At 41.0% G+C, this 23,172-nt stretch overlaps 2 protein-coding genes across 25 annotated transcripts in view; one reads left to right on the forward strand and one right to left on the reverse strand.

Annotated features, from left to right (window-relative positions):
• LOC310901481 (uncharacterized protein) overlaps positions 1 to 1,432 on the reverse strand; it is a 93,308-nt gene extending 91,876 nt beyond the window's left edge. For all 17 annotated transcript variants that reach the window (XR_014585842.1, XR_014585843.1, XR_014585844.1 and 14 more), the window contains exon 1: positions 1,299 to 1,432. The gene's annotated coding sequence lies outside the window, so the exon portion shown is untranslated. The remainder of the gene's footprint in view (positions 1 to 1,298) is intronic.
• On the forward strand, positions 1,121 to 22,642 carry PRPF40A (pre-mRNA processing factor 40 homolog A). 8 transcript variants are annotated; one of them, XM_083841103.1, is made up of 26 exons: positions 1,121 to 1,705; positions 2,527 to 2,664; positions 5,628 to 5,708; positions 6,123 to 6,153; positions 6,343 to 6,365; positions 7,548 to 7,649; positions 7,751 to 7,861; positions 8,303 to 8,423; positions 9,682 to 9,706; positions 10,187 to 10,486; positions 10,873 to 10,981; positions 11,881 to 11,945; positions 12,559 to 12,723; positions 14,244 to 14,352; positions 14,558 to 14,708; positions 15,519 to 15,652; positions 15,937 to 16,051; positions 16,197 to 16,300; positions 16,474 to 16,590; positions 17,087 to 17,224; positions 17,343 to 17,438; positions 18,119 to 18,205; positions 18,292 to 18,388; positions 18,480 to 18,541; positions 19,802 to 19,936; positions 21,394 to 22,642. In XM_083841103.1, exons 1-26 carry the CDS (start codon positions 1,340 to 1,342, stop codon positions 21,484 to 21,486), a joined length of 3,075 nt encoding a protein of 1,024 aa, XP_083697229.1. In that variant the 5' UTR covers positions 1,121 to 1,339; the 3' UTR covers positions 21,487 to 22,642. The 8 variants fall into 8 exon arrangements, with proteins under 8 accessions (XP_083697229.1, XP_083697230.1, XP_083697231.1 ...); XM_083841104.1 differs by having other exon boundaries at positions 1,122 to 1,705; positions 16,209 to 16,300; XM_083841105.1 differs by having other exon boundaries at positions 1,122 to 1,705; positions 7,572 to 7,649.
• Positions 22,643 to 23,172: the final 530 nt, after the last annotated feature.

Raw genomic sequence — 23,172 nt, forward strand, 5'->3', positions numbered from 1 at the left:
CAAAGAGGAAAGCCACTGGCAGAACTAGAAACATTTTCTATCTACAAATTCCAAGTTCCACCAGAATACCGCTGCAGATCTTGTTGCAGGGCCACATAGACGGTAACTCTGGATCTTTGTTGGATCCCGTCTTGCACAAATCCTATTAGTTATCACTTTGAACCGAAGACTACCATTGAAAAAGACTTATTAAATGACGGGAGTGTGAGAGCTGTAAGAGCACTTTCACACCTAGAAGCTACTACACTTGTGGTATCCAATGTGTCCCACCCCCCCCCAAAAAAAACAAACAAACAAAGGCACCCCAAACACCACTACATCCAAAGGGCCACATTCACAACTGATTTTAACAAACTACAGGACTTATATGGAGCTCAACTGCATTTTAAATTACAGATACTCAAAAAGCAGTGAGTTGGTGCTACCTGTAAATGTACATAATTAAAGAGAGGGTTTACACATACTATGCAAGTTTTACCTAGCTATAACAACTTCATTCTTCACGCCAGCCTTGCATTATTTTAAATATTTGTGTATGTACCACACGCAAAGAGCACACACCTCCGTGTTGTAACACTTTATTGAAAACCAAGGTTACACTTCATTTCAGTTACAGCTGTGGCGGATTTTCACGTCAGACGAACTTCCAGCTCTCCTTTTTCCCCCCTCCCCTTTCTCTCAGGGCTTCCGGCACCGGCCCTCACTGGAGGCCGCAGGCCGGGGCTCCCACAAAGCACAAAACCCCCCGGTTTCATACAGATTTGCCCCCAAAAATGCCCCACAGCCTACACGCCCCGACCCCCCCCCCCGGCCGGCCGGGTCCCGCCGGCCCAGCGGGCGCCAACCACCTCGCGCCCAGGACGGGGGGACCCGTGGCCACCCCGCCTCGCGCGCGCGCTCACCCCCGCTTCGGCCCGTACCAACGCGCCGTGACGCAGGGGGGGACGGACGCGCGCAAGCCTTCGGGCCGGCGCGTTCTATCTACGGCCCGGCGCACGGGGGGGGATCGCCCGCCCCCTCCCTGCCCGCTCAGGCAAGCGATGCCTCAGCCGCGGCGCTGTTCCCCTCCTTCTCAAGTGCTGTGGTACCACCCAGCTCCTGGTGGCCCGCCCCGGGCCCACGTGATCACTTTCCCGGCGTCCCCCGGGCTCGGCCCCGCCGCAGCTTCCCCCGCGCCCGCTCCGCTCCCGCTCCCGGGCCCGGCCCCGCCGCTGCCCGCGCTTGGCTCGGCCCAGCCCGGCCCGGCCGCAGCCCCCCCGCCGCCGAGGGGCCGCTCCCGCCTCCTCCCCGCCTCTCACCTCTCCGCCCGTTCCTCGGGGCAGCCGCTCCCGGCCGGGACATGTCGGGCGGCGACTCCGCCGCGGCGGCGGCCGCGGCCTCCCCTCAGCCACTGCCCTTCTCGCTGCCCAAGCCGCCCCCCCTCATGCAGCTGACGCCGGGGGACGCCGTCCGGCCCGTGGCCGCCGCCGCCGCCGACCAATCGCCGAAGGGCAGCCGGCTGGCGGGCCGCCCCGATTGGCCGGCGGGCAAGCCAGTCAGCCTGCTGGCGCCGCTGCTCCCGCCCCGCGGCGAGCCCGAGCCCCTGATGCCCTTCGGGCCCTCGTCGCGGCAGCCGCTGCGGGGGCGGCTCCTGGGCAGGTGCGGCGGGGGCAGCCTGCTGAGCCCCGCCATGCGGCCCGGGGCCGTCGACCGCGGCTCGCTTATGGTGAGTGCGGGGCGGGGCGGGGGGAGCGCCGGGAAGCGGGGGGGAGGTGGCTGGGGGGACGGTGGGGGGGGTGGGGGGGGGTGCTGGTGCTGCTGCCGCCGCCGCCCTGAAATGGCACCCTCAGGTGGTGCTTCCGTAGTGACCTGGAGCAGTTACCTGCGGAAGTGTGGTGCGAGGCCGGGCTGCGTGCTCTGCGAGTGAATTCGTTCGCAGCACGGCTCCTAAAGGACTCCTAGAACCAGCGCTTGTGACCACGACAGAAGGCACGTGCTGTAATGCGGGAATTTTGAACGAACGGCATCTCTCATCCGTAGACATTTTTGTCCTTGCAGCGTGACCGTACCAGGCATCGCAAGAGCAACAAAGTTCAGTTGTTTAATAAGGAGACGGTGATCACATTCACTGTAAAAACTACCAGATCACATTCATTGTAAAAACTCTCTCAGACTTGGATATGAGGAGTGAAAGGAATGCGTGTAACTTTGCACAGTGAGCAAACTCGCTCATATTTGTGCAGAAGAGCACACAGAAGTAGTTACAGACCCAAGTTTAGTACACTTTGCTGTGACAAGCCGTAAGGTGGCTTAAGAAAGACTTGTGGAGGTTTCATTTGGATGTTGGTTTAAAAACTTTATTTGTTCTAATGCTCGTGACTCTAGAGGACATGGAAGATCAAATGCTTACTGTCATTACTGCTACGCAGTGTTGAGTTAAAGTTGATTAAATAATTTTCAGTTCAGCGTTCAGCTTCTCTTTGTTCTCAATGCTTTTGTGAGTCGTTAGCTTCACGCTCATTTTTTTCCTTTGTTGCTGCCTTTCAGATGGGACACCCAGGGATGCCACATTACCCGCCCATGGGAATGCACCCCATGGGGCAGAGGCCACCGAACATGCCGCCGGTTCCGCATGGTATGATGCCTCAGATGATGCCTCCCATGGGAGGACCGCCGATGGGGCAGGTAACGCATTTTTAATGTCTTTTTCTTTCTTCCCATAACGACGTTAGGTCATCCCCGCTTGTAGGTAAGTCTCATACGGCAGCTTGCAAGTGCTAAGGTTAATCATTCAGGGTGTCTTACGCCACCGCTCCTATCCACCTGCAGCGTGCAGAAACTCTTCTCATTATAGCAGATAATCAATACGCTTCATTTGGCCTTTAAGCATCAGTAGATGTAGGTATGAACCTGTAATTTGAATAAAAAAGATGCTGCTGCTTTTGCATGGATTTTGGAGAAGTAAGGTTGTCATCTTAGTACACATTAGAATCGAAAAGTGTTGGTTCTTCTCAGAAGTAGAAAAGGTAGAGAACTTCGTGTTTCGTTTATTCTTGGCTATTTGCTCTGTCCAGGTAGACGAAAATTGCAGGGAAAAATATTTACAACATGAGTTTTTGCAGAATTCCTTCCAGAATCCTAGGGAGTGACGTGTAATATGCTGTTGTTGCTAGTGGAACGTGCAGTTCGAAAAATAAACTTGGCTGTTCACATTGACGGGTGTGGAGCTGGGTTGACGGGTAGAGTAGCCAGAATCATAGCTGTGCTTTTTGCATGTTTAAAGCTGTATTTTAAATAATGAAAAATCCTTTCCTGTGTGGTTTCCAATTAAGCAGCAGTTCTCTTTCTGGACTTAAGAAGTGCTGTAGTAATGCTGCTTGTGATAGTGGTTTGCCTAAGTAGAAACTGAGGGTTATGAGCTAGACTGGCGAGGGGGTGACGTGAACGGTTAACGCCTCAAGAAGAGCCCACGAGGTCATCCTGGCCGCTCCTTGTGCTCCTTTGCAGTACCTTGGATAGAGCACGTGCTTTGTTTTTTTCCACTGATGCACTGAGCCTGAGAGGACTCTTCAGCATGGTTTTGCAGCCTGTTAGATCTGAAAAATTAATGCAGTTTTAAAAGGTGAGGAGGACTTGGCTGTTGGTATGATAGCTAATGGCGTGAGCTTTTGTGTGTGCTTGTTAAAAACTTCAATAGCAATTCTATTTTATTCTTTTGCTTAACAGGCGTTTTGGTTTGTTTCCTTCTATTCCACTATTCTTACCCACGTAATGTGTGTGTAACGTTCTTACCCATTTCAGTGTCTAATATTTTAGTGAGCAATGTCGATAGAGAACTGAGGAGTTTTTGGTAGATGTAAAAAGCTGAAGATAAATGGCATGGCAGAGAGGGGATTAGAGGCTCGATCATCCTGCGGCCCTGAGGCTGGGACGGCGTGGTGATACCCTCACACCGGATGGGTAGAAGTGTCAGCTCGCGTTGGCTTGTTTCCTTGGGTGATAACCACTTTCTTCCAGCAGTTATCGGAGGTTATTTGGGAAACTTTGCAGGATGAGGTGTTTTCCTAGCTTGTTTGTCTCCTTTCTGAGGTGAACCCCTGTAGGGCAGGTGACTACCTTGCATAGGTAACAGCAGTAGTGTGGCCTTCTCTCAGCATCAGTCAGAGGAAGGAAGGCCTTTTGGAAATGAGTAGGGTCGCCTTCCCAACAGATTATTTTTTTTTAACTTTGTGTCTTAGTGTCACACACAAACAGAGCAGAGCTCGGGGTTTCTGCAGGACCTGGGCCAGGGCTTTTAAGAAGCTTGATGCTCTCAGAGCCCCCTTAGTTGGACGTAGCAGTGGGGCAAGAGTGCTTTCTTCTCCTGCTTCTACAGGATGGCGAGGAATAGGAGGGACCGCCTTCCAGTCTTTCCTTCCTCCCTCACCCTCCCAAGAAAACCTTGTGGATTGAGGGTGGAGCAGTAGCCCTACCACATACCCTCTTTCCCCACGAGATGCAAGATGAGGAGAGTGGTAACCTGGTGCTCCCTGAAGATACAGGGGGATGGGGTCTCTTGGCCAGCCTGCCAAGGACAATAAAGGTAAAGGGGCACAACTGGAAGGTTGAAGGGGGTTGACTTCTAGAGATCTGTTTGGGATCGGTGGCCAAAAAATTGTGTTGGCAATACCTCGATTATTTATTTTCTTCCTTTTGCCACTTTATTAATAGTTTAGCAGTTCTTGGAAGTCAGGATCAGTAAAAATAATAATAATGGGAAACATACAAAATACTAAATACTTTTTTCAGTAGTGTTATCAGCTTTCCAGCGTATCAGTTCAGTGCGTAACTTCTGCATAACCATCCCTTTGAGACTGTAAGCATAAATATTGGAGCCGAGGCTAGCTTATCTGAGTAGCAGTTCCGTGTTTTGTGTCCCATCAGATCACCCGACAAACTCAGATACAAGTCTAGACTCAAACTTTCCCTTGCTGTGGTACGGTGTTTATCCCCATTGCCAAGTTCACATTGTACATGGTTTAATATTGTATGTCTATATGAAGATTTTCATCCAGATGTTTAAAAAAGAGAGTTCAGAAATCAGTGGTTTTGATGTTTAAATTTAATAGCTCTCTACATCTTGAAGTTATTTGCAGAAATTCATTCTTCTAGTGTCCCCGTAAAGCGTTCCTTCCTGTTTGCAGAGGTGAGAGGAAAGGGAGACAGGTTGAAAGTTGCAAAAAAAAGTTGAGCACAACTAATCTTAGACTCTGGGTTGACCTTTCTTACGTTTAATTCATTCCATGTGACCTTGGAAGTTTGCAGAAATTTTTACCAACCTTTATTTTTCCTGTTCTAAGTTAAGATTTCAGTAATAGCTTATCACACAGATTACGTACCTCATCATTTGCTGCTGTTCTTTTGTTGACGTGGTGGTCTTTGTTAATACTACTTATCAGACTTCAGAATAATTGAGACGTGTTACTCCTAATGTAAGTTTTTGTAGGAATCAGGATTCTACAGAAGTAACTTACTTTTTGTTTCCAAATGCTTAGAAGGTTCATTTGTATTAAAGCAAGTGTCATGTAATTATTTTAAAACAAAGATGAGGCATCATATTTAATGTTTAAAATCTCATAAAGTATACCTGAAGTACTGTTTAATTACAGATGCCTGGAATGATGCAGTCGGTAATGCCTGGAATGATGATGTCTCACATGTCCCAAGCTGCTATGCAGCCTACAGTTCCGGTGAGTTTAATTTCACTTTTTTGAATTTGAAAATGTCTTTGTGTCAGCTGTTTTTGTTTAGCATGGGTATGTCTTTGTTTTCTTCAGCCGGACTGTGAAAAAGCTATTGCTAATTGTGATGGAGCTTTATGTAGGAGATAATTTATTTGGGAGCTAAAGACAGAGATATTGGGATAATGGCAGGAGAGACCCCCGCTGTAGCTTATTTTGTATATTGCCTTTCTGAGAAGTAGCTTGATGTTCCTAATTCAAGTCAACAGTAATAATTGTGTGGGGGGTGGGAAGCTACGAATCCATATTTAAGACATCAGAGCATTTTGCTGCTGGACACCCACTTGTTTGGATAAGTTCTGTGTTTATTGATTTGATTACAATTGTACTTGGTGCTTAAATATCTGCTGATTGTTTCTACAGCCAGGAGTCAACAGCATGGACGCGCAAGTAGGTAAGTATAAGCTCTCTGTTACTGTTTCAAAGTATTTCACCAAAACTAGTTGAAGTACCAAAAAAAAAAACCCCACTTCCGTAAAACATAATTTAACTGTCATTGATTCTCAGAGAAAATATTTTTCTTTTAATTGTCTTTTTACCTAGGAAAAAAAAAATAACCAGCCTTTTTGATTTTTTTTTTTAGGTGTAACGCCACCTGGAACTCAGGTAGGTGAAAATCAAAACTGTAGAAGTCTTTGATAGAAGCGTGGTGTCATACAAACATGGCTTTACAGATTTAAAACTTTCTTTTTTGTCCTCCTTTTATGGAGCTTGCTGGCCTATCCGTGATTTAAGGCTTCATTAGATTATCAATTGGTAGTTAATGTTAAAATTAATAGCTTCAAATGCATTTCTTCTGCTTTGCCAAGGTTTTCATATGTTTTATGTGACATTAGTATTTTTATTTTAAGGAATTGAGCTTGAACTTAAGTAAAAGGTGTGCTTTTCTTGTTATTTCCATGAATATTTGAGCTTTGGAATTAATCTTTGTCTAGTTCTTCTAGTATGCAGGGCAGTTTATTTTGTTTTTTTTTTTTAGGTATCTAGGATATAATTCACTTGCTGTTCAGATAGGTCAAAAATACCCAGCTTACTTTAAAGCTGTCTCTTTTCAGTTTTAAGTCTGCCAGTGTCAGGCTAGGCAGTTATTCAGGGTAAAGTTGTGGCTTTGTACTGAAGAAGAGTGAAAGTTGTTCCTACTTTTTTTTCCTTTTTAAATCTCCCTTCTGTTACACGAGCAATTTATAAGTAGATTTTTGCCTAGTGTAATTATGAAATGAATATCAGTTATTAAATGAATACGAGTGAATTTCAGTTGTCCTTTTATTTCTGAGACTTGCATTCTGTGTAATTGACCTGTGAAAGGGTTGTGTCTTCTCAGCCATATTCAGTAACTGAAATGGCAGATTTTCAGAACAGATTTCAGCTACAGCTGAGTTCTGCCACCTCTGATTTCAGTAAGTTTGTATAAGCTGTTGTTGAAAAGCATTAAGAAGGTAATCTTGAGTTCACATGAAACTCTTGAAGTCGAATTTCCTTGAAGCAAATTTTTCTTAGTTTTGAAAACATGGCATGCTTTATTATTTGAAGATTATTACTCAAAGTTGCTAGGGTCTGATCCCATTAACTTTTCCTTTCTTTTCTGATGGCAATTGGCTACCTTGGATTGCTGAATGGGAGGGGGGTGGGAGACTTAATAGCATAGCACAAACTAGATTCTTGAAAACAATACCAACTTAACGTTGTTTAGATTTTGTTTTGCTGCATTTCCTTTGCTACTGAATTATTTACTATATTTAATATGCACATTCAAATGAAAAACAAATAGTAACCAGAATGTCTTTTCAGAGCTCTGTTTTGTTTCGCCCTCAGACAACGCATCCCGTAGTTTGTGCAGCTCAGCAAACCGCCACAACCAACAGTTCTGTTAACGAAGAGCACTCTAAACAGGTTTATCTGCTTTCCACTTGTATTGTACTTTTTAGTGGCTTTTGATAGCATCTCGGTCATCAGTTATTGTTCATCATTAATGTTATATTCAAATTTCCTAGAAATCTACGTGGACGGAACACAAATCACCTGATGGAAGAACATACTACTATAATACTGAAACAAAGCAGTCTACCTGGGAGAAGCCAGATGATCTCAAAACACCAGCTGAGGTAAACTAAATTCAAAGGCAAGTTACTGTATTGTGGAAGTTTGTGTGAAGGCAAGAATTTACTACATGACTACCATGCAGGATAGGTGCGCCAACAGATTTTTATCAGTGGGAGCAAACTCCTAAAATTAGAAACATTGCAAATATGCTTATATCCCCTTCCTTATATTGGTGGAACGTAAAGCTGCAAAATGGACAAAACTAAAACAGTTCTCAATTTATATGTAAATTTTCCCAATCAAAAGGGTGGCATTCTTCAATATTTAGATAAGTGATGTGTTTATATCACTAGGGAGGATTTTCCTTGGCAAGTAGATGCCTTGTATTTGTCAATCCTTAAATTATTTCTTGGGTTAGTGCTTATGGCTCACTTCTACCAGTCTTCTAATTTTAAAATATTACTGTAAATTTGATTGTATATTTTTGGTTTTTTCTCCGTTAGCAATTGTTGTCAAAGTGTCCCTGGAAAGAGTACAAATCTGATTCTGGAAAGCCATACTACTATAATTCCCAAACAAAGGAATCGCGCTGGGCAAAACCCAAAGAACTTGAAGATCTTGAAGGTAATGTCGACAAAGTTGAGTAAGGAGGGTTGCAAGCTGTGCACATGCGTGAGTTATGGCAAAAGACTGTTGTCAGAGCATAGGAGTTACACTTCTGCTAGAAATAAAAACTACCGGAATTAGCTGCATGCAATAGAGTTACTGCGGTCTGAGATTTCTATGGAGCATTGTTGTTTTCCTTGTTTTTTTCTACCTCATTGCCACCCAGTTTTCCAGAATACCCTTAGTTCTCGCCTACTTATGTAGCGGCAGCAGCAGAAGCTCCCCCTTGTGTCCTTAAACAGGAACTGAATTAGGATGTAATGTGCTGTGGCTTGTTCGGGGCTATGTGCATGTTCTCATTACATTAGGTAATGCTTCATTTGAGTCTGTTGTATGATTTTGCTCTTGGCCACCAATTCTTTGGAAATGGGGGAACTTTCGGTAGAATTTTTTAATGGGTTCAGGTTTGTGAGGGGAGACAAGAAGCAGAGGGGCTACTGTAGTAATCCTCATTCACTTGGGAAAACAGGATAAAAGGGTGCTGGACTTTTATAATACTATATAGCTTATAATTGAGTAGGAATTGCATTTTGTTTTGGTGTCTTGGAAGAATTTTAAGAACAGTAATATGCTTTATACTGAAAGCAGAGTGTCTACTGAAAGCCAAAACTGTGTGTCAGGCTTTGCTTAGGTAATTATTTCCTGTTAATTTATCTCAAAAAATATTAAGAGAAACTGTTGTAGCAAAAAATATTAGTATGTCTGTATTGACCTTCTCTATTGTAAAAACAGGGGGGGAGGGACACAGAACATTGTCTATTCCTTTTTTTAAACAAACATGATGATGTGCTCTTGTTCTTCACTTTTAGAAGTTTTGTTTGGTATAGTGAGGGAAATAAGATCTTGATGAAAAACTACAAAACCAGCTGTTTATAAAGTAAATGTATAGAATACTACAATGCATAAGCATCAATGAATGTTCGAAAAAGAAAGAAGGAAAGATCTGTTTCAAAAAGCTTAACATTCTGTTCTTTAAAATAGTCTGAAGTTGAAATAATTAAATTGAGGAAATCCCTTTCTTACCCCCTAATCCTAATTTAGTGGTTTTCTAAATTTTGTTTCAGTTGTAATTGATTTCAGTCTTCAAAGGACAATGGTAATGAAGATATTTAAAGCTGTGCTTTTATTAAATCATGCTAACAGTGACTTTTTACCATACGTAAAATATCCTTATTGAAAGCTGTATTTTGATTGTTTTTTTTCTCTTCTCCTCTAGCAATGATTAAAGCAGAAGAAAACAGGTATGTTTTTAGTGTGTTACTAGTGTTGTGTTTTATGTTAGGCTGCCTATTACTTCTTAAAAATAGAATGTAGTCCTTGAATTTTAAACGTGGTCCTTGCATGGACAGGTTGCCCAGAGAAGCTGTGGGTGCCCCATCCCTGGAGGTGTTCAAGGCCAGGTTGGACAAGGCCCTGGGCAACCTGATCTAGTGGGTGGCATCCCTGCCTATAGCAGGGGGTTGGAACTGGGTGATCTTCGAGGTCCCTGCCAACCCAAGCCATTCTATGATATTATCCAATGATATAATACATAAATGCGTAGTTTTATTGAAGCCTTCCTATCTCAGAGCTGATTATTTTGTATTATTCTGAGATAAAATATTTGTAACTTGACTTAAACCTCTCCCTTCCTACTTTACCTTCTTTAAACTACGGTCTTCCCTAACCTGTTAAGCTCTCCAGTGCTTAAATGTGACTGTTGCCATTTTTGATACCTACAGCACCAAGCCTGAAGAGTCAACTGCAACGTCATCTGCTACAGGAGAAGCAGCAAACACAACCACCACAGCCACAACTGCTGCCGAAACCGCAGCAGCTGTAACCACCACCACTACTGCAGCAACAGCAGCCTCTGAAGGCGAAACTGCTGCAGCTTCTGGGACAGAAAATGAGAGTACTGCCGCAGCCACAGCAGAGGAACAGGGACAGCAAGCAACTTCTGCACCTGCTGCACAGGAACAGAGTGCAGAAACTGCAGCTAACGCAGCGGATGATTCTTCCAAGCAGGAGGGTTCAGCAGAGTAAGTAAGATTATATAGGATTTACGGTTTTTGAACTTCTGTATTTCTTGTCAGATTTGGTTAATCTCCAGTTCTAGGTGGCCAGGCTTCTTTGACAACTAGCTGTTTTTTCAGTGAAACATGAGCATGGATCTCAATGGCAGCAGTGAAGAATGAATAATAAAGAGGAAGGAGTATTAAGTCTATTTTTAAAAATCTAATGCCCTCTTGTCAGCCTTCCCCTAAAGCTAGTGTAGAACCATTTGTGGCTCACAGCTGATAAATTTTCAATAGCTTGAAGAGTTCTCTGGGGGTAACATTATACACTTACCCTATATGACACTTCAGTGACTTTAACTTAGAAAAAAAAATGCTTAAATACTAAAATAATTCATTTCTGTTTATAGTGCTTCTTCAAAGAAAGAGGACGATGATGCACAGCCAGTTAAAAAAACCTATACGTGGAATACAAAGGAAGAAGCAAAGCAAGCATTTAAAGAACTCCTAAAAGAAAAGGTATTTCAGTCAGTTGTTATTCTTAATGCTTTATAGAGCTACGCAAGCTACATTTGCTAGGTACAGCTAGAGGGCTTTTGTGTTTGTTTTTTTTTAAAGTCTCTCACTGTTGTGGAAGAGGACTTACATGCTAGACAAGAAATGTGGGAAAAGAAATACAGTGAAAAGAATGTACAGAGTAAGCCTTTTTCAGAAGCGCTTTGGGTGAGGAGCAAGGTGTAGGATTTTAATCAGGGCTCTCAGGTCAGCTTTTTTCCTTTCTTCCTTTTACCTACTCCCACGCTATCATGCAAACTAACGGTCTGGTGTTTGTCCAGAATTCAGACTGGAATGGTGAGCGATTTGATGGATACCTTCACTAGATGTTTCAGAGACAGTTTAGAGATCCATATTGAAAAACGACAGACTATTAGGTTTGGTGTGCAGCGTTGCCATGAGCTAGTCTGATTTAACATTTTTCTGTGAAGTAGTAATTTTAACAACAGTATTTAAATGTTTGTTGAAGTTACAGTTACCATTATTTTTGACTGACTGTGAGGTACGTTTCTAATAATAGTGTTGTCTGATTGTCTAAGTCTTGATTTTTTTCATCTTTGTTTTAAAGATGGAGGTGAAATGAGAGTAAAATTAGATTCACTTTGGTTTTCCCTCAGTGTATAGAATCTGTTTTCTCAAGTGAGAAAAATTTCCAGGAGAATTTATTGTAGGGATAGTGATAATACCAAAGAATCTAGTTTCATTTCTCAAGCTGATTGTTAATAAACTGTTAATATAGTTTTGTAACAAGAAATGTTGTCTTAACCCCAAAAAATGTAGTGCTTTTCTTTCTAAGAATTTTTTTTAAGGAAGCTCTAATTGTTAGATATTGGTGCCAAAGTAATGATGTAATGTCTTGACAGAGAGTACCGTCTAATGCGTCTTGGGAGCAAGCTATGAAGATGATCATTAATGATCCTAGATACAGGTACTGCTTGATTCTTTTCTTATTACATTTCTATACAAACACTATTTGAGGTAGTTTGACTTGACTGGTGTAACTTTTTGATTGCTTTAATACATACTTGTCCGTTTGTGAACATACGCCATTGTCAAGGAATGCTGTTCCTTTACTATGTAAAGCACAAGTCCTAGTTTTTGAGTAGCGAAAGATGAGGCAATTGACGGTTGTATTATAGTCAATTTAAATGACTTGCTTGAGAACAAAGGCATACTTTTACTGGAGCTGAAGACTTTCTAGGTTACTTTTTGAAATGGATGGCTGCCATAAACATTGGCAGGAAAACTGGTTCATATCAATTATAAAAATAATATTGAAATGTGTAAACACTACCTGAAAATAGGATAGTAGTTTGTTTTATTCTTAACTGCTTTATTTATAACTTCTTGTTCTTACTACCTTCTTTTTAAACGATATTTCATTTCTCTTGAAGGAGAGAGAGCGTGATGACTGGCCGTATAGATTAAATATAACTTTGTATTAAAGATTTGCATTGTTCAGATCTGTTTTATGTTTTGACTCTTCAGTTTTGTTTTTCTAACTTAATTTCCTTTTCTGCAATTCATTTTTTTATACAAAGTGCTTTGGCAAAGTTGAGTGAAAAAAAGCAAGCCTTTAATGCTTACAAAGTTCAAACAGAAAAAGAAGAAAAAGAAGAAGCAAGATCAAAATACAAAGAAGCTAAAGAATCCTTCCAGCGTTTTCTTGAAAACCATGAAAAGATGACATCCACAACAAGATACAAGTAAGATCAATCTTAAATGAAGTTCTGACCTTTGCTAGCTTGGCAAGTTTATCCTTAAACTTGCTGCTTGCTCTTGGTAATGCCAGCCTTTGTATTTGCTCAGCCTTGAAAAGCTGGAAAGTAAAATATTTATGGGAGAACAACTCTTCTCATTTTTACAGAATGTATTGAAGTCAGGCAAAATAGGCAGGAAAGAAAGAAAAAAGAGGTAACACAAAAGAGTGGCATACTGATTCAACCCGTATGGTTGAACTTTGAATAAGTAAAGGTGAATAGTAACACTGGGAGGTGTCTTATGTTACATCTGCCATTAAGAACAAAGAAAGCCTGATAGCTTGTTCATGGAATGTGATACTGTGTAAATGCTGTCAAATTTTGGCATGTCTGGGGCCAACATCCCAAGTGTTAAAATAGAAGTGTGATAGACTTGTCAGGTTGAGCTCATAGTAAATACCAAACCTGCCAGAAATCCATATTATCAAAGTTCAGTCAAATTTAAAATCGCAGTTGACAAACTGTCCAGACTCAGATTTTTTCTTCTCTGAGTACTGTATCAAGTACTTGTGAGCACTGACACCAAGCAACTTGGTATAAGACAGGTGAGTCAGCATCCCACATTTATGCATACTGAAGCTGGAGTCTATTGGAATGTGGTCTGAGTGTAAAGCGGTGATAACTTCGTTAAATGTGTGATGTTAAGCACACGAACAGTCCCTTCTGTGCTTTAAGCCTAGATTATCTTTAAAAGTTGCTTTCATTTTTCAATGGTTCTAAAAGCACAATGTAATCCACGATACTGATGGTTGGTTTCAGGTAGTAGGCATGCAGACTGGTAAGGTTTTATTCTCTCCAGAAAGACTTGATGAAGGGTTGAAAAACAGTTGTGTGAAGTTTGAGTTTACCCACCACAGTGACTTAACGTTGTGTGTGGTTTTCTAGGTGGTAAAGATTCTAGGTTGATGCAGACAAATTATAGGTAATTTCCCACCTACAAAAAATTAGTAGTTGTGTGGCTTTTTGTGCTATCCTTTTAAAACTCGGGTTCTTTTTTGTTTTAAGTTGATTTTACTTATTATGTGCTCTTTTTAAAGGGTTAAATCTGATAGACAGCTATTGTATAACATTACTGAATCTAAAGGACAGTGCAACTTTATTTGTCTCTGTCTAGTTCACAAATAGGAAAGAAAAAAGAAAGACATAGCAGCTGCCCAAAGGGAGGTGTGTCTAGTAGGCCTGTCATTGAAAATTTTCTTCAGCTGATTTCACAGGGTGCTTACTAGAATTGTAGGTGAACCTGGACTTTATGGAGAGGAATATTGATTTTTCAACTGTTTTCATTGTTTGTTAGAGGGAGAGAAAGCTGTCACAGGAGTTGTCCAATTGTCCAAGAAAGAAATTTGGGAGATGTTTTACAAAAGCATTACTGCCTATCATGTAGCTGATGTCCCACTGTCTTGCACTAACATGTTAAATGAGTATTCACCAGTAAGTTGTTGTGTGCTTTTTCTTTCGTTGTCTAGAAAAGCTGAACAAATGTTTGGGGAGATGGAAGTCTGGAATGCAATATCTGAGCGTGATCGTCTTGAAATTTATGAGGATGTCTTGTTTTTTCTGTCTAAGAAAGAGAAGGTAACTTTTGTACCTGTTTGTTTTTTTTTTTTTTTTTTGACTTACCAGTAAATTAGTTTATACCACTTGGTAAAGAAATCTTGCAAGCAGTGCAGATCTGTGCATAGTTCAGGGACAGTGAAAATGCAAACAGAATGGGAGGAATTTGTAGGAAAGACACTGGGAACCAAATAAGCATTGTTGCATTACTACATTTTCTCCTCAGGAACAAGCCAAACAGTTGCGAAAGAGGAATTGGGAAGCTTTAAAGAACATACTAGATAACATGGCTAATGTCACTTACTGCACTACTTGGTCAGAGGCTCAGCAGTATCTGATGGACAATCCTACGTTTGCAGAAGATGAGGAACTTCAGAGTATGTAAAAAGTCTATGCGTTTCTTCTGGATGAGGGAATGGATTTGTCTTTAGCAGTGAGGGTTCCTGGTTATGGCTTGCTCTTGGGAGGTTGGGAGCAGCTGTGACAGCTGCTGAGCAGTGCATGTAAAAGGGCCTGTCTTCTTTTGGCTCCTCAGAAACAACGTCAGCTTCAGAAACTGTTATTGAATAGTCTTAATAATAAAGCATTGGATTCCTCTTTCATGGGGATTAAACTACCTCAGTAGTTGTTATCCTGTGAAATTTGGAGAATTATTTGACAGCGTAAGCAGTGTGGCAAATACAGTACTTTCTGCTAGACTGAGTTTCTTCTGTGTTTGCTTTCTTAGAAGTAGTAATCCTTTTTACTCTTCTGAGTAAGAAGGTATTTTTTCCATTATGTTTACATCTTTGTTGTAAATGGGTTGATCCTGTTTTTAAGAGCAGCATATGCTTTCACACAACTGCTGAAGTATTTGATAGAGTTACTGTGTTCTAACTTCTTTCCTGTGTTTGTAAGATGCCTGGGATGTTAGAGAGAGATGCACAAGTGCTCATCCACAATTTTTTTCTCATTAAGACTTCCATGCTCTGTACTGGCAAAAAAAAAATTAGCCAGGTTGGAGGGGAGGAGGGTTGGTGGCTTTGCTGCTGCACAGGTCTTTAATATATTTCAGTGGTCAGTGAATTTTCACCTCACTCCATTAATAGTAACAATTGGCAACAGTTATCTCTTAAGAAAGGTCTTACAGTTAGTGAGTAGCAGTACTTAATTTTTTCTCTTAATGCTCTGTTGTTACCTGTTGCTAGATATGGATAAGGAAGATGCGCTGATCTGTTTTGAAGAGCATATCAGGGCACTGGAAAAAGAGGAGGAAGAAGAAAAACAGAAAAGCTTGCTTAGAGAAAGAAGGCGGCAGCGTAAAAATAGAGAGTCTTTCCAGGTTGGTGGACTTTGTATGACATGTCTAGGACAGAAAAATAGATTAGATACTCCGTGTTTTCTTATTTCATAGGGTAGGCTAATGGGTACATATAAGGAATCGAATATCAGAGTTGCACCACTTTGTGATGTAACAAATCTGTTTGCCAGAAACTGCAAGAATATGGAAAATTCAAAATTTAACAAATATGGAATTCCAGTTATCAGGAGTATTCGTTTCAGCTCTTAGCAAAGTTGGAAGTATGATAAGTGATGATGAAATTCCGATTCACTTGTATTTTGTAGATATTTTTAGATGAACTTCATGAGCATGGACAATTACATTCAATGTCCTCTTGGATGGAGTTGTACCCAACCATAAGCTCTGACATCAGATTCACTAATATGCTTGGTCAACCTGGTAAGAATACTTTCCTTCCAACCCTGTAAAACTAAGGTGTAAAGCTCTTGATCTTGGGGCAGAGTAAAGCAGGGTTGTTTGTATGTTTTCTGAATTTTTTAAAAAATGCAGCTCTTTTATTAGAGCTAGCTTTTGACTTATTTAGTTTTTTCATCAGGATCGACAGCACTTGATCTTTTCAAGTTCTATGTTGAAGACTTAAAAGCACGTTACCATGATGAAAAGAAGATAATAAAAGATATCTTAAAGGTGAGAGGGGAAAATGCCCTATTATGCTGTTTCTCTTCTAATGCCAAATACCTCTTTCAAGTGAAAACTTTGCTACCGGGAGGTAGGATTTTACGTTGCGTTAATGTCGTGTATATCGCCATTAATGTGAGAATTCCTTAACTTACCTGATGCAAAGGGATTTTTTTTAACAGGATAAAGGATTTGTGGTTGAAGTGAACACTTCTTTTGAAGACTTTGTTACGGTCATCAGCTCAACTAAAAGAGCTACAACTTTAGATGCAGGAAATATCAAGCTGGCTTTCAATAGTGTAAGTATTAATATATAAGAATGTTCCAAAATTATGATTAAAAATCCCTGTAAAATAAGAATTGGCACTTATTTTCACTGTATTGTTATGACTACTACTGTCACAATATTTAAGAAAGAGGCTGTGTTTTAGAGCCGCTTATCCTGTAACAGTTCCAAAATAAAAATTGAAGAAGTGGATTTTTACCCGAGACCATAAGCATTTCATCTTGAGGAAAGTAAAACACATCAGTAGGAAATCAGTAATGTTATCATGCTTATTTGTAATTTTTCTTAAGGGATTTTCATGCATTTCTGTTGGTCTGGCTTGCATCAGGCATTAAATATATTTTAGATTCTGTTTGAGAAACGCATGCAAGTAGTGGGTAGGTGCAAATGACAAACAGAAAACTCAAAAGGTAAACTGTCATTGGGCTTTCAAAAATTGCATGAAACTGAATTATTAATCTTCCACTTTGATATTTTTCAAATAATCTCACAACTTTAATTCAATATAGCTGCTAGAAAAGGCAGAAGCCCGTGAAAGAGAGAGGGAAAAAGAAGAAGCTCGTAAAATGAAGCGCAAAGAGTCTGCCTTCAAGAGTATGTTGAAACAAGCTACTCCTCCGATTGAATTGGATGCTGTCTGGGAAGATGTATGTATTGTCACTTAGCTATGAAAGTCTTTCCAAGTATATTTAACAAGCTGTTGCGTGCTAACACTTCCGAATGGCCATATTTCATATTCGTAATTCATTGCTGTTTTTTTTACAGATCAGAGATAGATTTGTGAAAGAGCCAGCATTTGAAGACATCACTCTAGAGTCTGAAAGAAAAAGAATATTTAAAGATTTCATGCATGTACTAGAGGTAATTATTTTTTCCTGATTAGAGAATATACCAAAAAAAATCTTACCTGATTGTCTCCCTTCCCACATAATTTAAGAGAGAGACGTTCTGTATTTCCCTAAAGGATGGATAATACAACCTCATTTTGAAAGTGAGGCACTGAAGAAGCATGTTATAATTATTTGATATGTAGTTGTTCTTTTAATCTGCAAGATTATTCTGCAAGAATTTTCAAAAGTTAACTAAAATTAACATTGTTGAAAAAGGTGCTGTCTTTTTCTAGACAGTGGGAGATAAGAATTTGAAACACACACACTTCATGGTTTTTGTTTCAATTTCTGGAGCTGAAGAGACTTTAAAATGGCTTAATTTCAGAATTTCAAATCTTGCAAAGCAAGGTGTGCAGTATGTTGTAGGCCAACTTGAACAAGTACTTGGATGCATTGAAACAAGGATGCAGGTAACAGGAGCTGTGTGCATCCGTGCCTGAAGCTAGCTGTCCGTTTCCTTGCTCCTAAGCGCTTGTTACTACAACTTTAACATGGCAGTACTGGTAGTGGTGTATAATTTTTTGACACAAAAAACTCTTGATTATCTTTAATCACTACTAGCTTTAGGTGCCTTGTGGATGATGAGAGATGTCATTTTTCTGGCTGTGCCCTGTAGATCAATTCTAACATTTGCCTTTTCATGTACTCTAGCATGAATGTCAGCACCATCATTCAAAGAACAAGAAACATTCTAAAAAGTCTAAAAAACATCACAGGAAGCGGTCTCGCTCTCGTTCGGTAAGGCTTTTGATGTTGTAAAATCTACTCCTGTAATTAATTATTTGGAATGCTGTCTTCTTGCTAACCGCATTTTTTGTATCAAGGGCTCAGAGTCTGAGGACGATGATAGTCATTCAAAGAAGAAAAGGCAACGGTCAGAATCTAGATCTGTTTCTGAGCGTTCTTCCAGTGCAGAATCTGGTATGAGATTTTTTTTTCTTTGCTTTAAAATTAGTGTTACTCTGTTATGGGTAATTGTAATCTTACAATTTTTTTCTCCATATGTTTGCAGAGAGAAGTTACAAGAAGTCAAAAAAACACAAGAAAAAGAGCAAGAAGAGAAGACATAAGTCTGTAAGTGCAGCTAAGGTTTTTTTTGAGCTAGTTTAAGGGACAACTTGACACCTTATGGCGTTAGCAATCCTTTTTTGGGTATTTAGTCACCCAACTGCCTTTATAGTAAGCACTCTGAGATCAGACAGGGTATTAGTATAATAATAACTTTGTTACATACACGTTAATATTAAACTACTTAAGACCCCATAGTTTTTGGGGGGGTTAACCGCAACTTATCAAGGGAGTATGAAGGACTTACTAGTAGCTTGCTAATCGTTGTTTATCATCATAGCAAGTCTTGGCGTTGGCTTTTACTGTGGAGCGCTCTGTAGAATCCCTGCCATCTTTTCCTTTTGCCTTATGCTAAGCATCATTCCTTTTGTCTGCTTGAGTATCGGGGTTGGGTTAGCAGCTCTGACATCAAATGTGCTGGAGCATCAAAAGAACCTAAAGAGCAGAAAGAGCTTTTCGTTCACTCTGTATCAGTTGAGGCCAAAGAATATTTTTGGTGTTGGGTAGAGAAAGCAGTTGGTGTCTCTGGACTCTTTGTTGCTGCAAAGCTTTTTGAAACTCATCTATTCTTTTGTTTCTGTAACTTCCCAGCAGTTAGCTGTGCCCTTCAATAGACAGCATCCACAAAGAGTGGGGATGCTGATTGTTAGGCACTGAGTAACACATCAGTACTGAAGGATCACAACACAGACAGGGTCACATAAGCTTAGTGACACTGGGATGAAACAGAATGAAAGCACAGTTGCAGCACCTAATCCCTCAGTCCAGTAAAAGCCCAGCAGCATTAAAGCAGTCAAATATGGCAAAGCAGCTGTGTTAGAAAAATGTTTACCAGCCTTCACCCTTTCCAGAGATCACAGAACGTTAGGGATTGGAAGGGACCTTGAAAGATCATCTGGTCCTTGAAAGATCCATCCCCCTGCCGGAGCAGGAAAAATTCTTGTTGGATGAATGGCATTTTTGTATAGAAGAGATTTATCGTATGGCACCCAGCGTGCCCTGTCTTAGCATGCATTGAAAATGGTAAATGGTTTTTTATAAGACTCTCTCCTTTTCTTTTCAAATCACTTTAGTAATGTGATTTGAAATTACTTGTTTCTGCCCTGGTTAATAGGATGTGTTAAATTAGTAACCGCTTCAAGCAGTTTCTTTCTAATATGGCCTATATTAAAATGAAGTCAGACTTCTCTGAAGTGTTGGTATTCTGTAAACTGATATCTAACACAGTTAATATTAATATTTAATATTTTCCCTTTGTTTACAAAGGATTCACCAGAATCAGATATTGAACGAGAAAAAGACAAAAAAGAAAGAGAGAGAGAAAGTGAAAAGGATAGAGCTAGACAAAGATCTGAATCAAAACATAAATCTCCGACTAAAAAACGACCTGGAAAAGATTCTGTAAGCTTTCTTATTTCCTTCTTATGTAATGCCTTTGGGCTTTATGTATCAGTGGGTTGCTGGAGTATGCAAGTTTATAGGTTCATAAAGGGTTTACCTTAAGTAAGGTGCTAAAGCTTTATTTATGTTCCAATTCCATATATAAAAGGACCGAATGTTCAACCAGAGCTGAACCATGCAGATCCTGTGCCCTCACTTAGTATTTAGTTGTTGATGTGTGAAATTATTTGGCTAAATGCTGTTCGTTGCTGGTGATGTGAAGTGTAAATGAGGCACGTTATCTTATAGACCGTATTGAAGCACAGTCCATACTGTGACAAAGTGCTATTTAGGATTAGACTGCCTTTCTTTTTTTCCATCCAATTTGCCAAATTGATCTCAAAGGAAAATGAGCAGCACAGCTGGGTAAAGATCTGACTGATTGTGGGGCTTCCGTTCTGAAATTTTAGTCCTCTTGTCACTGTTTTAGGTAGCAATTGTGGTGCTGGCTGGCGTTAGCCTGATACTGGGAGAAAATCTAAATTCTTGAACTTCTCAAGCTGGAAAATCATATGGCAGTGTACTTGTAACCGTGATCTTGCGCTCTGCTGTGGTGGTTCTGCATGTGGCTGGTTTTGGAAGGTGCTCAGGACAGCGTTTTCAAAGACGTGCAAACATGTTCTTTTAAAAAAAAAAAAAAAAAAAACAATTGGAGGGGGGAGGAATCAACATCTTTGGGTGTCTTTGTGGGAACCCTTTGCCTCGCTCTGGTTAGCTGGGTGGCGCTGATGGCGCTGTCCTTCTGGATAGCGCCCCATATGCTCCGCCTCCCGGGGGAGGAGGGAGGGCAGATGGCTGCTCTCTGTATTATCTTCTTAAAATAAGCTGCTTTGGCCTCATCTGAACGCCGCTGGAAAACCCAATTATGTGGCTGAATGCGAACGTGAACTCAGGTGTGATTAAGTGGTCGCTGTCTACTGGAGGACCTCAGCTTAGCTTGCAATTTCCCTCTTTCCCTCCCCGCCTCTTGTTGTGACTGCTGCTGCCTGAACGCCCTGCGAGAGAGGCGCCGAGCAGCTCGCGGGGCGTGTGAGCGGCGCGCTGGTACCGTGCGGGGATGGCTTAAATGCTGCGATGCTTACAGGCATCGGGTGACACCAGAAACACTGCTCTTGGACGGGTTTTATTAGTAAAAATGTCTGTAGAAAAGTCCTGCTGGAAAATCCAGGGCTCAGCTCTGTCTGTCCGTGCAGGAGCAACTGCGGACAGGTGTGCGCTGTGCAGGATGACAGGTCCTGGGGGATTCTGGCGCTCAGAGAGCATGTGCCTGGGCTTCAGCTGGGAGCCTCCGTGCAGAGCGTTCCCTAACGCGCTGCGTTAGGGGTAGGAGGCTAACGGGGGGCCCCTACTGTGCCTCAGCCAGGGAACAAAGCGTGGAAAATAAATCGCTCTTACCATTAACCTTTTTCTCTCTGCAGGGTAACTGGGATACTTCAGGCAGTGAACTGAGCGAAGGGGAGCTGGAAAAACAGAGGCGGACTCTTTTGGAACAACTGGATGAAGATCAATGAGAACATTATTTATACCAAATATGTTTACATTGTGGCATAATAAAAGAAACCAATGTCTGATTCAGGATGTGGGTTCTGATATCCTGAGTTCCACTGTTGGAATAACAGTGGGTTTCAATCTTACCACGTAAATACATTCAAATACTATTATTATGGGCATCAAATCTAGAAAAGTGAATGAAATTCTGAGTTACAAGTTGAATGTCTGTCCTTGACCTGCTAGGCGGAATGGGTGTTCTGCTCGCCATGGAGAGAGCCCTTTGAAGGGAACAACACGGTGGAAGACTTTTCAGTTCTCGCTGGATCTTGTCTGCAGGCTAAGGAAAGTGTTGGCACCTTTCTAGCAAAGCATCTCCTAAGTACGGTCCTTCCTAGAAAGGTAGTAACACTGTCTTTCCTGGCCAATGTAGGCAGGTAAAACTTCATTTTTAGAAAGATTTTTAATATAGTTTCTTGTGGCTTAATTTGTCTTACGAATTTGGTTTTATTTTTGAAAGGGGAAGGCAATGGAAGGGGAGTAATGAATCCATTTCTTCAGCTGTACTGCAAAAATAATCAGATCTTGGAATTGGTCTTTTATGAACTACATTCCTGGCCAAACCAGTTTTGAGCATTTACGTGAAGCAGAAGACCTGATGTCCTGGCTGAGATTCATGTTTAAGTCTCATCTCCCAGCGGTTGTTTATGGTAAATAAAATGCAGATGTGGCTGACAGAAATGCAATAGGTGCTTCAGTGCAGTGCCGGCAGAGGGTGCTGCTGCTCGCAGCTGCCCTTTGTATTAGCGTAAAACCTGATCCAGAACAGCTACAGCTGTTTCAGCATTTATCTTCACGTTAAGAAAATCCTAAGTAAAATAAAAATCCTGTAAATTAATTTCAATATGTTGCCTTAAGAACCTGCTGAGGAATGTACCACCAGGTTTTCAGTAGCAGCTGCAGTATCCGTGTCTAGAACCTCGGTGTGTGCTAAACCCTTCCTTAAAAAGGGAAAAGGAAGAAGCTTAAGCTCTGAAGCTCTGTCTCCTTTTTGATTGCTTTTAGGAAAGTTGTCGGCCCTGTTCAGCGACAAGCAGTGACTGCTGTGGTACACATTCTGAAACCTTTGATTGGAATATTTTTGTACATTTTTATCAATTATTAAACCTTGTCTCCTAGCGTGTACTAGTATTTATTTCTAGTTTTAAATACTGTGTACAGCTCTGATAAATTATTGCTATCTTCTGATTCTTGGATTTAAGCAACATATGCTCGCACAAAAATACTTGAAGGCTGTATTTAGAGTTTAGCTCTGTTTTCAGTGCTTTTTCCTAATGTATGACAGCTGTTACTAGTGCAAAAATAACCTCAAAGGTCCAATTCATACAGCAAGAAAATATGCTAGGGTGGTTACGTGATTCAGGCTTCTTAAGAATACTAGTTGAGATTGCAATTAGTCATTTGAAATACAAAATGCTGGAGACAGCTGATCTGCTCTATTTAGCAGGAAATTACTTTTTTTTTTTACTGAGATCGTTTGGTGCTTAGATGATGGTCAGCACAGAGCCCGTTTCACTATTGTTGCTTTCCAGCTGAGAGCATTAATTGCTCATCACCCACTCACTGCCCATCACTTAAAAAACAAACAAAAAAAAAGCATGGGTTTGGGCAGCAGGATTGGTGGTAATTCTTTGCCTACAGTGAAGTGT

This window comes from Anser anser, assembly GCF_964211835.1.
Source record: "Anser anser genome assembly, chromosome: 6".
In the NCBI taxonomy this organism is placed as follows: Eukaryota; Metazoa; Chordata; class Aves; order Anseriformes; family Anatidae; genus Anser; species Anser anser.